We start from the raw sequence: 17,790 nt of genomic DNA on the forward strand, positions 1-17,790 counted from the left end.
CAAATGTCATCTACTCGAATCAAAATTATGGCTGGAAGCATTGCCTTTTCTTTCTTTTAGGCATAAGATCTGCCATCAAGGAAGACTTAGGTTGCTCATCCGCAGAACTTGTATACGGAACCTCTTTAGCATTACCTGGTGAATTCTTTTCAACAGTACCTCATATGAAACAGTGTGAATTTTCTCAAAACCTTCAGAAAATAATAAGAGCTATGAAGCCAAGTTCTACCACCACCCATGGAAATAGAACAGTCTTTGTTTCTAAACATCTTTCCAACTGTTGTCACGTATTCCTATACAACAACATTAATAATTCGTCGCTACAGCCTGTCTATCTTGGACCGTATCCTGTAAGAGCAAGAAATGATAAATACTTCGATATTGAAATTCAAGGAAAAGTTAAAAGAGTTTCAATAGACAGACTAAAGCCATGTTTCCTAGTGCAAGATTCTGATATTCCTTTTCAAAACTCCCATTCCAAGAAAGCGGAACTTGGGGAAACACCTGCACTCAAGAACACTGAAGAAAATTCAGAAACTCATCATAAAACCAAGACTACTAGAACCGGCAGACATGTGAAGTTCCCCAGTCACTTTAAAGACTATCTTCCATAATCGTTGTCACTAGGAAGGGGGTGTGTAGTGTCGCTTCAGTTCCATCAAGTTTCTAATTAAATTTAGTTAAAGCAGAATGGCAACACCTTCTAGTCTCTGCGAAGAACGAAGTAAACAAATTTCGAGTTTTTGTCACGCGATGCTACGCGCATGTAAAATGTAAATAAATCTTATGAATAAGAATCTATAATATCGTAAGGAATAAAATATTGGTTCCATTGGAGTCAGAGAAGTGTTATTTTTCTATATTTGCACACCAGACACTTCAGTGAGAAATATACATTTATGCAGATTTTTCATTATTTAATTTCTTCAAATATAATGCAGGACTCTAACATTTGGTAGCAATAGTTTGAAAAGTGAAACGAACATTTATAGTGAACCAACACAAAATGAAAACAATAGTCCTTCAGGGAGAAAGCCCCTTTAGACTAAAAATAAATGTGGATCTGAATTTGGCCTTTAAAAGATTAAGTTGAATCTCAGAATAAAAAAGGATGGGTACTGTTCCGTTATCGAGACCAGACTCAGAAATGTATGTATCTGCATATATGTGGTTGCAATGAAAGTTTTCTGCCAAAGTATGTCTAACTTAATAAAGTCAGAGGGGGGCAGGGAAACCAGCAACTTTAGGTAGTAATTCCCACCCAAATCTATGATCTTCTGCCAACGTTTTGGTAGATTTCAAACCCTTCGGCCAAGAAACTTGATAGCCGTGAGTCCAAAAACAGACCATCCTTATTTTGGACATTCTGTATAGAATGGAAGATGTAGCTGCAGGTGTGAAAAAAGGTAGAAGGCCAAAGAAGCGATGTCGGGGCTACATGTGGTTGTGGCAAAAGATCCCATTCGAGCCCGTACAGAGTTCAGCCAGTGAATGCAGACACATGTCTTGCATTATCTGGATGGAACACTACTTTTTTGATCCAGATCTCAGTTCGATGTTTTTCCTTGATAGCAACGTCAACATGGACTAGCACCTTGCTGTACACCTTACTGTCGAGGGTTTTACCTTTTCCCAGATATTTTTTGTGGATAATTCCGCGGCAATCCCATCAGATACAAAACATTATCTTTTTATTAGTCAAATTGTGCTTTGTGATGCTGTAAATGGACTCACCAGGTACAGACCAATCCCTTTTTGGCCTGTGTTGTCGAAGTAAATTCACGTTTCTTTACAAGTGATGATCCGGTCCAGAATTTTGTCCTTGCATTGATATTAGAGCAGATTAGTGCAGCTCCTAACACGTCTGTCCTTATCTGTTTGATTCAGCTCATGCAGCACCCAAAAATTGAGCTGGTAAATCAGTCTTGCACCTTTTTTTTTTGTGTTAATACCATGAAGCCATTTTTTACTTTGTCACCTTTTTGTATGGGTATATAAATCTTGCTTTAAAATGATTTTAAACCTTCCAAAGTGCAAGGTCTAAAATTCAAAAGCGAAATTATCTCTACCAACTCTGTATGAGAAAAGTCAAAACATCTTTGTGGGGGTAAGGGAATTCAGAAAAGAAAAGTGAATTTTCTAGAGAGAACTGATACATATTTGAATATTCTGAAACAATTACATGAGAAAAAGCTCTTATCATGAAAAATATTAAAGGAAACAGATGAAAATAATTTTAAAAAATTGCAGTAGTTTTTTTTTTAGGGGGTGGGGAGGTTTCTTAAGAAATGTGCTCGACAGCATTTGTTATTTTTCAAAATCAAAATACTAAGTTGCCAAAATGGAAATTAATCTCATTTTAAAATATGCTATTCTTTAATATATTGTCATTTTTAATGTTATTTTCTCAATGTGATGTTTGTAAAAAAATTTTTTAAATTTGCCTATCTCCAAATAAAAAATTTTTAATCCAAAATAGCTAAAATGTTGATAAATGCCAAATTTAGCACTGCATAAGAAAAGAATTTATATCCCCCCAAAAATTGTTCTTGATGTAATATTTTATGAATGTTTCATTTGCAAAAAGGAAATAATTTCAGAACGTTTATGTTTCCATTGGGGTAGGACCTCATGCCCAGAAAGAGTATTGCACTCTTTATAATATAAATAGGAATGAATTGAAATGATAACCCATCAAATGCAAATTTGTCAATGAACCGCCAAACCATGTACTAAAGAATGTTAATTCCTACTCAAAATAGCAGGTGTAAAAAATAGACAGAAATATCATATGAGTAAAATTAAGCACCTTTTGCTGATATTGGTTGAAACTAATGACTTTTAAGGACCAAAAACCATTTACAAAAACTCTAAGGACTGTACAAACCCTGTACTATAATTTTTTCTCATAAAGTTTAAGAGGTAGAACTGCTTGTTTCCTTACTTTTGTGTAGTATGTACTTGTATTATTGTTCAAAATGATAAATAGTACATTGGCCTAAAGCAACTTTATCAATTTGTAAAATAAGATAAACATATTTAATGCGATCATTCAGAAATACGATTCACAACTTACTTTGCAATTGAGTTCAGCAACAAACTTTTATCAAGATTGACTTCACTAAGTAAATCAGAATTTATATGCTCATCCTGCAATGTCTTAAGTTTGAGAACTGCACTCAGTCTTGGTAATTCTAAAACAGTCTGTGATGTGCGAATGATTCCAACCTGGAAAGAAACCACATAGCAAATTTATGACATAAAATCTGAATAAAATTATTTAAATGAGAATTACTAAATTCATGTAACTACATTATTTCAGATATCTTAACCAAACTAAAATCCCACCAATCCTAACATCTAAAAAGAGACCAAACACACATTTAATGCAATTCAAATAATTTTTTTATTGCATTTTATTAAAAAAAACTTAATTTTCATTTCCTTAAAACAAAATGCTTTTTTTTTTTTTCAAACAACACTGAGCACCAAATGCATATATCATTTACTTAAACACAATATATTTCCTTTTCAGTTAAAACAATAAAATTAATTCTTATTTAGATAGGCATTAAAACTAAACAAATGTGATTTTTATTTTTACTATATTGAAAGTTAAAATTACTTTTTTTTAACATAAAACATGTAATAATGTTATTTAATAATTTTTTATTTACATAAAATATAAAAATCTATTTCTGTTTAGCTAATTTTTTGTAGATAAAAATTTTAAATTAATAACACAATATGTAGCTTTTTAAAAATATGTCCTATATTTATTTTTAATATTATTTAAAAACAACAAAAACACAAAAAATCTGAAAGCTTTCAGATTTTATATTATGCCCAAAGGAGCTTTTTTTTTTTTTAACGTTTTTGTGTGCTACCTTTACTTAATCATGTTCTTCACATTTAAACCAAAAATTCAATTCAACAGCAATATCGCAAAATAATCTTAAAATGAGCATATCTTTAGAATTTTCAATACAGAGTCTTGTGCGCTGGAGATTAGTGTTGCCATTGCTTGCTTTGAAATTGTGTAGTTTGTTAATCAAAAATTCATTAAAGTGTTAAGAAATATGAAATCGTTAATTAAACAAATTTCAAATCGGGCTTCCAGAATCAAGGGAGGGGAAGAAGGATTAACCCCACCTCCAGTTTATTGCTAATAGAAAAGACGATTTCACACTTTTTTTTTTTTTTTTTTTTACTTAGTCTTATATGATTTGTAAACAAATGCAGCCAAATTTGGCAATTAATCCCCGGTAAAACTGATAAATACCTTTAACCTAATTTAGATAACAAATGATGGAAATTAAGAATATAGATGCATTTTTGAACACTAAGAGATATCAACAGAATTTTATGAACATGATTCAGGGAATTTGTTTTTCATCAGAACTTTCAAATTAAAAAATTTAGAAATGTTTCGCATGAACTAACAAAAAACAGAAACAGTATTAGGATGTCAGGCTAAATAGTCAAAGAATAAAGATACATTTAGAATAGTAGCACTTGAACTAAGAGTAAAGATATACTTAGAATAGTAGCACTGGAACTAAGAAGCTATTTATAAAACATAATAGCAAATAGTACTGAAATTTTCTGCATGGCAATTAATCTAAATAAATGCAAGACAATATTAATAAAAGTGTAATTAGTCATGCAGAAGATTCCGGAATATGTTTCCATGAAATCAATTTATAATTTTTCATCAATTTTTCTACTACAAACTTATTTATGCTAATTTAATAAGATCAACAGGACAGATGCTTTTCATGCAATAAAATATTATGAAATCTATATTGACAATGATTTTTTTAAACTAATTTCTTAAAAAGTTCAGGAATATTTCTGATAAGAATTATAAAAAATGACAAAATTACTTTTTGTAATTCCTTAACACAACTGTAATATATTTGATATATAGCTTCAACTGATGGTAGGCCAATATATTGTTTTACATCAGCACGGTCAATGAGCGCAACATCAATGGCTTCAGTGATATTTGAAGTTGTTAAGATTAAAACATTAGGATACCTAAAAAGTAAGAGTGTATTACTACACATAACAAATTATATCATTATTTGTATTTTACACAAATCATAAAATATAAATCTTACATTAAATTGTAATTATGGCTGTGTAAAAAATATGCTCAATTAAAAAGAAATTTTTAATAATAATAATAATAATAATAAAGGCATTCTTGATTACCTGGTTTGTGGATTATTCATGTATGGTGGTGTCTATAGACGCACACTCAGTGCTATGTGCAAGAGTGTGTAAAAAACAAATATGCAAATCTGAACATGCTCTAAAAATCACTGAATAGCAAAAACTTGCACGAAAGTGAAACCAACAATATTAGTTCAGTCATGGAAAGATTCTTCCAAATATGAGAGATGAACTTAAAAGATGAAACTTGGTAAAATGCAATGAAGAAGTACTTGGAAATTAAAGAAGGGATGGAAGAGAGGTTAAAGGGTCATAACACCTACTATGCATTTTGAAATTTCAGGAAGAAAAGAAAAAGAAAAAAAAAAAAAAAAAAAAATCTGTTAGTATGCTATAATGCAAATCTTTGAGTCACAATTTATAGAATACCTCCCTTTTTTCCATGTTCTCACAGATTTTTTAAATCTGGCCCACATATTGCTTGCAATAGTCTAAACACAACATCTGATAAATGACATGGATAGCTTTTCAATTGGAATTCTGGGTTTCATGCAATAAGGTTTTATTGCAGCTTTGACACATGTGCATCTTTATGAGAAATAAGTAAATACTCGTCAACTCATACGCACATGCTCTTCAGTTGGTGGAAATTTTACTTTTTAAAAATCTATAACTTTTTCAATGTTAAATATTTAATATGGTTACTATTCTCAGTCTCCCATCTATGGAAAAAAATGCTATAGCTAGAGAACAGAATGTTTCTGAAGATCAGCAAAATGACAAAACAAAAAACACAGAGGTACACCTCTCCGTTACCTACAGCCATATCTAACAGAATTCATGCCAATATTGATAATGCCTTTGATGCAATATTAGCAGTAATTACTGCCATCATAAAGTGTTAAAAATGAATTTTCTAGTACTAAATTTATATTAGGAGATAATATAATCAATATTTCTTTAGTAAATAAATTATTATTATCTATTTATCTATATATACTGTTTATTTTGAATAACTTGTTCCCAGCTGTAGAAAATAAAATGCATTGTATTATGCAAATTATGAATGTATTGTTGATGTGTAATGATCACAATTTAGCCAACTTCATTTTTATGTTGTTTATAACATCAAATTGCATTTTCTTAAATCCAGTTTCGGCAACACTATTTTCTCTCACCAAGGCTTCTATAAAAAAGAAAGTGCCATATATTCTCTCTTGTACCTGTGAAAGTAAGTGATTTTGACATTTTAACTTAATCTGCAAGCAATAAGAAAAATGATGAAATACAGATCTTATTTTATAGCTGCTAACTGGAGATTTTTGTGCAAGAAACCGGAGGTTTTTGCACTCTACAATGATCTGATTTCAGGAGAATGCTAAAATGACTTATATTTATTTTACGATGAATGATTCAAGATACAGAACTATTTATAATGTGATTCCAATACAAAATACATTATTTAATTGGATATCTTTTGTTTTAGTTAATTAGATATTTTATGTTTTTTGACAAATTTCTTTCATTTTAAAATTTTTTAAAACTTTTGAGTAGGAAAGAAAAGTTTTTTTTTTGATCAAAATATCATTTTTAAAGACAATGAAAATAAAATTAATATGTAATGCAAAGTAATAAAATTAATTAGTTATTAACTACAATGGTACTTTGGCACACATCACTTTGAAATATGTCCAATTTTGTACATGTCTTGTTCAGATGGAACATTTTTTTCTTTAAAGTACGATGTTTATTTGCAATACTTGTTTACCTCTTTCAATACAATGCTATGTCTGCCCATGAGTGTCAGTACACTTGTTGTTACTAATCAGTAAAAAACTCGCTTTATAACTCTGAATTTTCAAGCAATTTTGCATTTTTCATATAAAGATTTAGTAAAGTTGCTAACAAGTTAATGAGAAGAGTCAAGCAACAAAGGAAATTGTTAGATCACCATAGAGGTGAATAAAGAGATTGTTGAAAAATACGAAGATGGAATGCATATCTGGAACTTGACTACTGCACACCATATGCAAACTATGATGATGTTTATGACTGTGAAAAACAAAGATGCTATTAAATCAGCTAACCATGTGAAGAGAGTGAAATCAATTACCAAACAAAGATCAGATACATAGAGCATGTTGAAAAACTGTTTTCGATCTGAATAGCAGAAAAATATTCGTGTACAATATCATGTGTACTACTTCTTTTGTATGCAGTACCTATTTCACCCACTACATTTGTATTTCAGTATTAAACAATGTAATAATAATAATAATAGGATTTTTTTAAAGAACATATTAATTATTTTCTCTTTATTTCATAGTGTAAAAGTTTCTTTGTTATGGGTTTGTCTGTGTGTGTGGATTAATAACTTACCAAAGTACAACTGTAAATTTAAAACATTATGGTATATGCAGACAAATGCAGCAAAAAACTAAACAAAAAAACTTTCACATTGGTTAAGTTTACGACTCCTTTCTCACTTGATCCTCTATACAAATTTGATATTTTTAAAAAGAAACATGTTTTTGCTCTCTTATTTGCTTCGTGCTAGGGATAAAGTGAATATAATATAATCTGCATTGGTCGTTTGGATTTATTCCACAGCTTGACAGGGAAGTGATGTAACAATGAAATAAGAGGCTAAAAATTAAAAACTAGGATATCAGTAATCTATCAGAAGATTAGGAAATGTGATGGAAAATCAGAAGAGTTAGCATAATACAGTTCTTCAAAAGATGATAAAAATACAAATTATCCATTTTCCTATCCCTTAACAGCACAATTCCAAGGATGTGTTGCATCACTATTTCTTAGGTTTGGGAAACTTCATTTTGCTAAATGGTATTTTAAAGAGCAAAACAGCTGCAATGACACATTACTAATGAAAATAATATGAATAAAGGGAGCAGTGGAAGAAATTTCAAAAAGAAGCATCAGCACAGAAACCAAAATGATCAAATATTCTGACCGAATGATAGCAGAGACTGCCAACCAATATATACTTACAACCACCAGATTAGGAGTCATAAATGCATTAGACTTAGCTTAGATGAGGAGTTTCCCATAATCTCAGGATACCAAAAGTGTTCCAAAAGAAACAATTTGATTCCTCGTATTCAATTACATTTGCAACGGACAAACGTGCAGATGCATGGGAAGATGGTAGTAATATTATTTGAACTGCTATATTTTGGCTATCTTATGGATTGTTATCACTGCTTGTATTTCAAAACTTGCATTTTTTCTTTGCTGCTTTGATATACAGATAAATAAAACCACAAATACTGAACCAGTAGATATGAGGGTACAATTATAATCTCTTGAGTAATGTATCTTATTAAGTAAAACTGTTATATTTTGTATTGTGTCTATTTATTCTTGACTTTTGTGTATATCATGCATATGCAAATCAAAAATAAATTACAATAATAAAAATTTAGATTAGTTTTCAATTATTTGAGATTTACAAAGAAAAGGAACACAAATAAGATTCATTACTTCTTTATCATATCTAAATGTGTAAGTAAAGCATTGACAGCCCGCAAAGCATCGGATGGCTCATTACCATTTAATGCAGACGTACGAGAGCGAGCAAGAGTTTCAACCTAAGAGGAAAATCATATTTAATAGTAGTAAAAACAACTGAAACATCAAATAAATGGAATACAATTTCATTATTAACTAAAGGACTGGAAATTTACATATCATAAAAATAATTCTTTAAGAAAATTTCTGTTGTATTAAAATTGATTATAAAATGTAATTAAAAATATCTAAAACTGTCATGAGAATAATTTTTCAAAATCATTTCACAAATGTTTAGTGCTTAACAAAGTTCATAATATTCCGTATTAAAAATTTTAAAATAACATGGTCCTTATATACTTTTTTACCAAATAGTTTTGACAAACAAAAGCTCTTGCCAAATAGTGAATTTAGCACCATTAATAAGTGTACTGTCACAACACATTAATAAGATCTTTGTTTTTGTTTGATGGGACGCTGATGCTTAATAAGCTAGTTTAGTTCCGCATTGTAAAGAAAGATATATGCCAAATGCTATTGAGTTAAAAAGTCACACTAAAATTTGGGATCTGCCCTCTGCATAAAAACAGTGGAGAATTTTCAGAGATACAGGACTGATTATACTGATGTGCATACTTGAAACATTGAAAGTGGAGTTTGGCAAAAGAGCAATTAAAAAAAATTGCATAGCCACATAACATTACTCAGATTTCTGTGTGAAAGGATTTGAGTAACAGGAGATTACTTTTCTTTGAGAGCATTTGTTAATTAGAGAAAAATTAGAAACAAGGAATTTGTGGCATCATATTGTTACAAATTTAAGGGAGGAAGGAACAGAGAACTTGCTCCCCCCAATCTATAAATTATCTGATGGCTGCAATAAGGTGTCATGACCATTTTATCACTCTTTTAAATGCCATTTCATGTTAGTCTCCATAAATTTTATAAGAAATAACTCAGGGGATCATGCGAATCATTCACAGTCCAGTGATAATTCTTTGATCCAGCTGAGACACAAGACCTGATGGCATAATGATAACAAACAGTATTCAGGTCAGATGATAACTACATAACTCCTTAGAATACAATGAATGATTGCATTCTAATTGCATAGCTCACTGAATGATAGCTTGAGAAACATCAGAAATTAAATGGGATGTGATATGATAAAAATAACTTTTTTCTGTGGATAATTACCACTTTTCTGAATATACATGGTGCCATTTTTTTATTAATTATAGATGCTGACTTTCTCCATACTGTTGAAGGGCACCCATAAGTCAGGACAAACTTGCATGTAATTGATATAGCCTCACTTATGTTCACAAAACCCCAAAAGTTTCGAAGACAGAGAATGTGATCCTTTTGCTTATTGTCAAAGATTATAAAGAGGATTTGATATGATGTATGAAACATGACTGGATGTTTAATCAAATATGGGCTAGCAACCTAACATAGGCTTAAATTAGGTTAGGTTATTTGAATATAGCAAATGATAGCTACCTTTCTAACGGAAATGATACCTTCTTGAAGGACTTTCTAAATATGCCCGAGGAAAGAGATGCTTCTATAGAGGATTTTGCAAGGAAAACTGGCTTATGTTGTACATGAGGTAAGACAGAAAAAAAATCTGATGTGTACACCACATGACTTCCTTGTACGGAATATTAAATTATATGCATTTTTTCTTGCATTTTGTTTAAATTTATTGGATTGAATTATATCTACTTCGCCGAGAGCGCATAAACCACAATAGAATAAGTGCATTCTTTAAAATTCACTCTATTTTTTTACCATAGCGACATTCTGGCGCTAGGTTCACTTAACAGTATTATATTTTGTTCATATTATAACTCAGAATGCACAAATTTTGTATCATTTAAAGAATTATCTAATCGTTGCCACATGTTCTATTCAAGTACTATAATAAAGCTAGAACGATGTATAAAAGAAATTAAGCAAACAAAACAAAAAAGAAACAGTTTTTCACAGACGATTGAGTATTTCTCATTCAATTGATTCAGTTCTCACTTTGCTACAAAGCAAAAATACATAAAAACTCAAAATCTCTACTAAAAATGACTATTAAAAATTAAATTACTAATTATTAAAAATTAAGTAAATCTTAAACACTTATTTCCTCGAAAAAATTCCAGAAAGGATCAAACATGATTTAATTCGCAATAATAAATGAAGGCATATCTTTGTTGTTGCGAAGCTAAGTTTCTCTAGACTGGCAACAAATTAACTATCCTGCTGTTTCAAATGTAAACAAGCAATGGCCGCCATCAAAAATATTATTAGGCTTATCGGCACTTGAACAACTTTAAAATTGTTGATAATTCTAAAAATATTGCACCCAGATTTACTAAAAGCATAAAATCCTTAACCGGAAAATAAAAACAACATAATTCAATCATTTTTAAAGCAAAAAATGTACAATTTACAAACATATAAGTGTAAAGAAACTGAGATCACTGAGCCAGGTAACAGAGTGGATATATATATAAATATATTTATATACGTTTGGTGCGGCCGATTGCAACCAAAATATGAGGTGCACATCTGCATGGTATAGCAGTCCTATATATAAAATTTCAACGTTCTGAGGCTACTCGTTTTTCAGTTATGCGAGATACGTACGTACGTACATACGTTCGTACAGACGACACGAAAAATTCTCTTCAGAATTCATTTTAAAGCAGTTTTATAATTTTTTTTTTTGGAGGAAAAGAGTCTTTTATTTTGTCCTTACGTACAGATATCATGCAAAAACATTGTTAAATTGCATTGGATAGTGGTCAAAATGGATATTTTCGTTGAAATATGCTGCCTGAAGCTTTTTGCGATTACAATACTTCCTTTTTACTTCGTACAAGGAAGCAAAAATGGCCTTGCACCTAATCTCTTTGCTAGGATTGAAACATGGGTTGAATACCAACATTCAGCAATCTTGTCCACGCAGGTACTGGTGGTCTAAAACAAGAATGAATAACGATATCACTTAAAAAAATAATGGTTTACCATAAACATGAACAACAGGATTTTTAGATCAAAAAACATAAAAGATCTTTCAAAATGTATGTGCCATAATGCTACAGCTCTGTTAACCAATGTAAAGGTTAGGTTATTTAATTATGGCAAAGCCTCGAGGGCTATCTGCCTAAGGGGGAGGGATGCCTTCGTGGAGGACTTTCGAAGGGAACTGGCTTGTATGCACGTTACACGTGGGGAAAACATTGAAAACACCCATGCAGCCAGCCCGTTCGCGAGATTCGAACCTCAGACCAAACTACCAGTGTTCAGTGACTTTACTGCTCGGCCGCCGGTGGGCAGCCAATGTAAGGGTGATCTCGAAATGTGTTGAAAATATGCATGTTAGAAAGAGGTTAACTAATAATGAAAATAAATGAATATAAGGAGAATTCTGTTTTCTGTAAAGCTTTCTGTATTCACATAAAGAGTTGATTAGATTTTGGATAAAGCTGGACAACTGAATGTGATACTTTACTCGAAGTCAGTAAGTTTTTAATGAAAAACTATTTTAAAATAAAATGCAAAACTTTTCAATTTCAGTATTTAAGACTTTTAAATCAACAGGAATAACTTATCAGATTTTGGCTAAAATTGTTAAACTGGAAGTGAGACTTCAATTGAAGTTCTGCACAGATTTTCGTGGAAAAAAACTTATTATGATTATATAATCCAAAACTTCTCAGATTTAGTATTTAAAGCTTGTATATGCGTATATGATGCAAATATAATCATGATCGAGAACAACATAGTAGATTTTGGCTACATGTGACAAACTAGAAATGGTACTCATGAATCAGTATAATAAGAGTTTAATCTAAAATAATGAACACATTAAGGTTATTTCTGTTAATCCAGACGTCTATTAATTTATATCAGGCATTGAACAGAATGGTTTTTATAAGTGTTTTGTTTGAAAATCTTCCAAGCTCTTGTAATGCAGACATGTTAGCAAACAATTCGCTTGTTATTTTTTTGCACTGTCGATGATGATGAGGCACAATAGCAAATTTAAAAACAATTATTGCTTTAATTCTTACTAATCCTAAAACATATGGTAATCACTATTCAACTGTAACTCCAAAAATCAATGTTCATTAATTTTTAGTACCTAAATATTGTGCAAATTAAAATGAATTTAAACTTGTTGATGCTATAAAATTAACATAGCAGAAAGTTTTAAATTACAGTATTTGCTTCAAACATATTATGAACATTTAATTTTCTTCTAAATACATATCAATTAAATTATATGTTACTTGACTCCCCAATAAAATAAATTTTTGATAAAAGAAATGAAAGGCCGAAATATTTGATTATCTTGATTACTGATTAACTTGGTATTTAGTAAAAGCAGTTTTTAAATTATGGCCAATTAAACCTAATAAAATATAATCCAAAATTTGGCATTACATACCTTTTTATTTATGGAACAATAAATTAGATTTTGTTTACAAACACACAACAGAAAGTGATAATTAAAAGCTCATTGCTCTTTAAAACACACAATTGGCAGGAGGTCATGTGCTGGCCACTCTCAGATTTTTTTTTTAACATGCGCTGATTACATCATATACTGGCTCAATATTTAGGATAGTGATTGTTATAACGAAAAAAATTGTCATGTGCTAAAAAATTTCTTTTGATTTATTTTATACATAGTAAAAAATGCAGCCACTGTTTTTAAGAGGGAAAAAATATGAAAAATCTCCAAATTACTATGTAAAGACTTATTTTTTGACATGACATAAAAAAAAATTGTGCTACATATGTGTATTTAATAGTAAATAAAAATAAAGGTGAATACATACTTCATCTAGAAGAACTATTACTAGAACATTAGAATCTTCAACTAGTTTTAATATATTCTGAAACATTCTGATCACCAACTTTCCACTCTAAAAAATAGATAGGGAAAAGGAAAATTAATGCAAACAGAACTTTAAACTATACAAATTAATATTACTTTGTATTATAAGCTAAGTAATAGTCATAACTAATTATATTAAAAATATGCACTAGATATTTATGTTACAGATTTGCTAAAGAATAAAACTTCCCAATCAAACCTAAAATGTCTGTCTACACAATAAGAATATTAAAGTGCCTAAACAGCAAAAATAAAATATTTGGTCAAGTACCCAGATAAATTATCATCCATAAAACTTAAACATATGGTTCATTGATAATAATAAATAAATAAAATCTGAAAGAATTTAGATTCTAACATTGCACTGAGGATTTATTAAGGTTTTTTATGCTTTCGTTGAGCTTACAGTTTATATATCTGCTTTTAGACTCAGTCCTGCTGAAACACATTTTTTTTTTTGGCCTAGTTACCTGAAACAGACTTTTTTGTCTTTTTTCCACATTCTACAGTAAAATCACAAAAATTTTAAAAAGCAGCATATTTAGAATTCCCAAAACAGTGTTAAGTGCTGACATATATTATTCTCAAATTTCACATTTTCATTGAATCACTTTTGTTGCCTGTTTCACTTTTCAAATAACTAGCCACTGGCACGGCCTGTCCCCCAAAATACTGCTTACTTGGAACTTGGATATTAGTAAAGATTTCAGAAAACATTTGGTGCTGAGCATAGTCCACGCATTAAAAAGCAATATTTACTGAATGAAATATGAAATGTAATATGTATATTTTAAGGTATTGAGGATGTAAGCATACTCTTAAACTACCATCCATTGCCCCCCCCCCACTATAACTGATGAAGTCCCAAATTCTGCAGGTTGATTAATTTTCTTTATAACACCATCTCTTTTCATTCTTGCTAGTTCATTTTTTGATAGACTTAATTAAACTGAGCAGAATTTTTCTCCAACACTACTTTACCAATAGCTTCAGGTTTTAATTTAATATAATAAATATAACTAATTAAATTTTCAGCAATCTTAAATAGACTTGAAATTCATTACCATTATTCTGGTAATTTTTCACCAGATTCAAAATTTACTGTACATAACTTTTGCTTTAGCTTTAATTTTTGCAATGTAAGTTAAGTTCAAAAGAGCAGAAACAGTTTTATCACATGCTACTACTTGAAATTTTACTTCATCTTCCTCACCTTAAGATATTTCACAAAAGAATTAAAATTTTCTAAGCAATCACATCACTTTGCGAACCAAAATAATTACTTAAAGTAAATTCTGATTCACTCAAAGGACTATCCCTTAAAAATTTAGGCAATGGCAACAGATTGTATTGAGCACCAATATCTAACCAAACATATAAGAATGTAGATAAGTTTACCATTATTTCTTCTCTTTCCTCTTTGAGATAATTGATTATTTTCTTCAGCAGATCTTTGAACAAATTCATTTTTGCTATGTAATGCATGTTCTAAATTATTCTGCACGTCAACATTTTTATTGGTGCACAGTTTAGCAAAGCGATTTTTTTTGACACTACAAACAAATTTTATTATAGGTAAAACAATTACATAACTTGTGACAAGCTCCACATTTTTTGTATGGTTTTTAATTTCTAAATTCATTTTCTTGGTTATTTGTAGATTATTTTGGGGTAATATTTCATGGATTTTGTGTAATAGTGTGGGTCCCCCCCAAGACAGCCCCCCCCCCGAATATGGAATTTTATTCCACTTTATCACTTCTGTTTTATTTTTTTCAGTTAAAGTTTTCAGCTCAAGTCTTGTTAATTTAGCACCTTTACATATTTTAATATATTTTTCCAATGTTGACTGTTGTTCTCTTAATAATCTATTTGCAAGACTTTTATTTTAAATTCTTCTTATTATTCTATTTATAATTAAAATAGATTTTAACTCTGCAAATCCACAATTAATTACTGCTCAGAGTTTTTAACTTTGCTAAGAAATCAGATTCACAAACTGGCTGCATTCAAAAGAAAAATGCATGCGTATTATCACTTTCATTTGCTTTTGGTATACAATAATTTTTGAAAGCTTCAATTATTTTCTCCACTTAAATCAAAAGTACTGAACTTCTCTATTGCTTCTTCACCGATAACATGCAATAAAATGTTTCGTTTCTGGTGATTAAGTATTACCACCAAGCATTGACGTGTAAGTCTGGAATTTTCATTTAAATTTTTCCCAATTTTCACTCATGTTTCCTTCAAAATTAAGAACATTTGGTCGCTTTAACCATACATGTTTACCACTGAATATGTTTAGTTTTAAGTCCAAACCAGAGATTCCCAGTATTGTCCTCCTGTTGGGGCCAATGATGGTCAAGGAGCCGATTAGGGGTTGATAACACGCATGCGTAAACGTATTATGCGCTTGCGCACATGCATATTCGCAGCCATAAAGGTCTTACGCGCACGCGTGAACTCCTATGAGCATGCGCAGAAAGTTTGTAGCTTTTAGGTCTGGATTATGGGTATCCGAATTAACGACTTTTGACTGTATAATAGAAAAGCCTAAAGTTGCTGTAAAGTTTTCAACATATCAGGGGGATATTTGTTTAGGAACAAATGATTGTTTATTACTTTTTCTTTAAATAAACACATTACATTATGCAAAGAAAAGAAAAAAAAGGGGGGAGAAAGAGAGAGAGAGGCAAATGAAAATTAGATACATTTACGTTTTCCCGGCGCAGACGATAAAGTCGCCAATAATGGTACAACCGATGCCCAACGGAATATCCTCACTCGTAACCTTTTACTCCTTATTTTCAAAACAAGCCGCAGCCATTTCTTATCAGATTGATTGTTTCTTTCAATACTAGCATATAATTACAGGAATTTTTACCAGATAGTTCAATTTTATGCCCTAAGGCCATTCGCAGGTGGTAATTAAGTCAATTAGGATGCAATCACACCGCTCACCTGATGGCAAAAATATAGAAAAGGTTAAGTTCATCAAGACAGTCAAGGGTTAAGTTCATCAATTCTAATGAGAATGTACTAGTGAATTAACCACTGCGGTTTTACATAATTTCTGAGTAAGCTATTCGTATGAATTGAAATAATTCTTCATTTAAACTTGCATTCTAAATTAAGATTTAACTTGAAATTAATGTAGATGATTACTGAGAGAATTAGATTTTTGTAGCGTAGTTTACGTGAAATGAGATCACTTGGGGTTATGTGATAGGAACTAGTGAATCAGGATATTGTACCATGAAAGCATAGTAAATTCTAAAATTAATGCCTTTTTACAAATTTATTGCCTTTATTTATTGGCTTTTTTACAAAATTTTAAATGACATTAGAATGTTTATACTTTTAAAATAAAAAATTCTTAAAACTAACATTTGTTAACGTATATACTGTGTGTTGTCGCCAATACAGTCTGCTTGGCAAGATTTGCAGCGGCGAAACAGAAAAGTACCGAAAATTATAAATATTTTCAAATAATATAATCAGTTTTTTTCATTATTTCTTTTTTTCATGCATACGGAGGATGACTAAACTTCAATAAAAATTATATGAAAATATGTTTCGGACTATAGAATTTCATATTAGTGAACCATTTTACAGCAAATAATGTACATTTATTAATCTTATGCCTTCAAAATTCATTTTGCATGTCATAGAAATATACATTGCAATAAGTTAAACATTTTTATAAAATAGCACATTTTAAGTTTTTGTGAGCTCTTCATAACCTAAATAATTATTGATGTTCACAATTTTATTATAACAATTATAAGCACAACTTAGTATCTTAAAAATTGAAAAAAACCTAACCTCTGAAAACCACCTTGAGAAAAGACACTGTGTATTTACTTCAACCAGTTGCCCATAAGTAAACTTTGATGAATATCTGATACAGATTTTCTGAGCTAATGCTTTACAAAGTGAAGTTTTTCCAGTGCCAGGAGGGCCTATTAATTTAACATAAATTAATAAAATAACAAAATTAAAAAAAATCACAGCTTTAGAAATACTTAATAAAAGAACTAGTAATTTAATATAACAGTACAGGAATTTGTAATATTGAGCTTATAAATACTACAATAAAACCTGAACATTGCATAATTATATTTATAATGTTTGACAGTTTTCTTTAAAATAAAGTGTTATTCTTTAATTTTTAAATG

At 30.3% G+C, this 17,790-nt stretch overlaps 1 protein-coding gene across 1 annotated transcript in view; it reads right to left on the reverse strand.

Annotated features, from left to right (window-relative positions):
- pch2 (pachytene checkpoint 2 protein) overlaps nucleotides 1–17,790 on the reverse strand; it is a 66,237-nt gene that overhangs the window by 18,907 nt on the left and 29,540 nt on the right. The window contains exons 5-9 of the mRNA XM_035368665.2: nucleotides 17,438–17,574; nucleotides 13,554–13,640; nucleotides 8,683–8,789; nucleotides 4,887–5,040; nucleotides 3,077–3,228 (exon numbers count right to left, since the gene is read on the reverse strand). Coding sequence (XP_035224556.2) covers nucleotides 3,077–3,228; nucleotides 4,887–5,040; nucleotides 8,683–8,789; nucleotides 13,554–13,640; nucleotides 17,438–17,574 — 637 coding nt within the window. The remainder of the gene's footprint in view (nucleotides 1–3,076; nucleotides 3,229–4,886; nucleotides 5,041–8,682; nucleotides 8,790–13,553; nucleotides 13,641–17,437; nucleotides 17,575–17,790) is intronic.

Source organism: Stegodyphus dumicola, chromosome 2, assembly GCF_044657685.1.
Source record: "Stegodyphus dumicola isolate Sdum_Otavi_A_Nest chromosome 2, ASM4465768v1".
Taxonomy (NCBI): Eukaryota; Metazoa; Arthropoda; class Arachnida; order Araneae; family Eresidae; genus Stegodyphus; species Stegodyphus dumicola.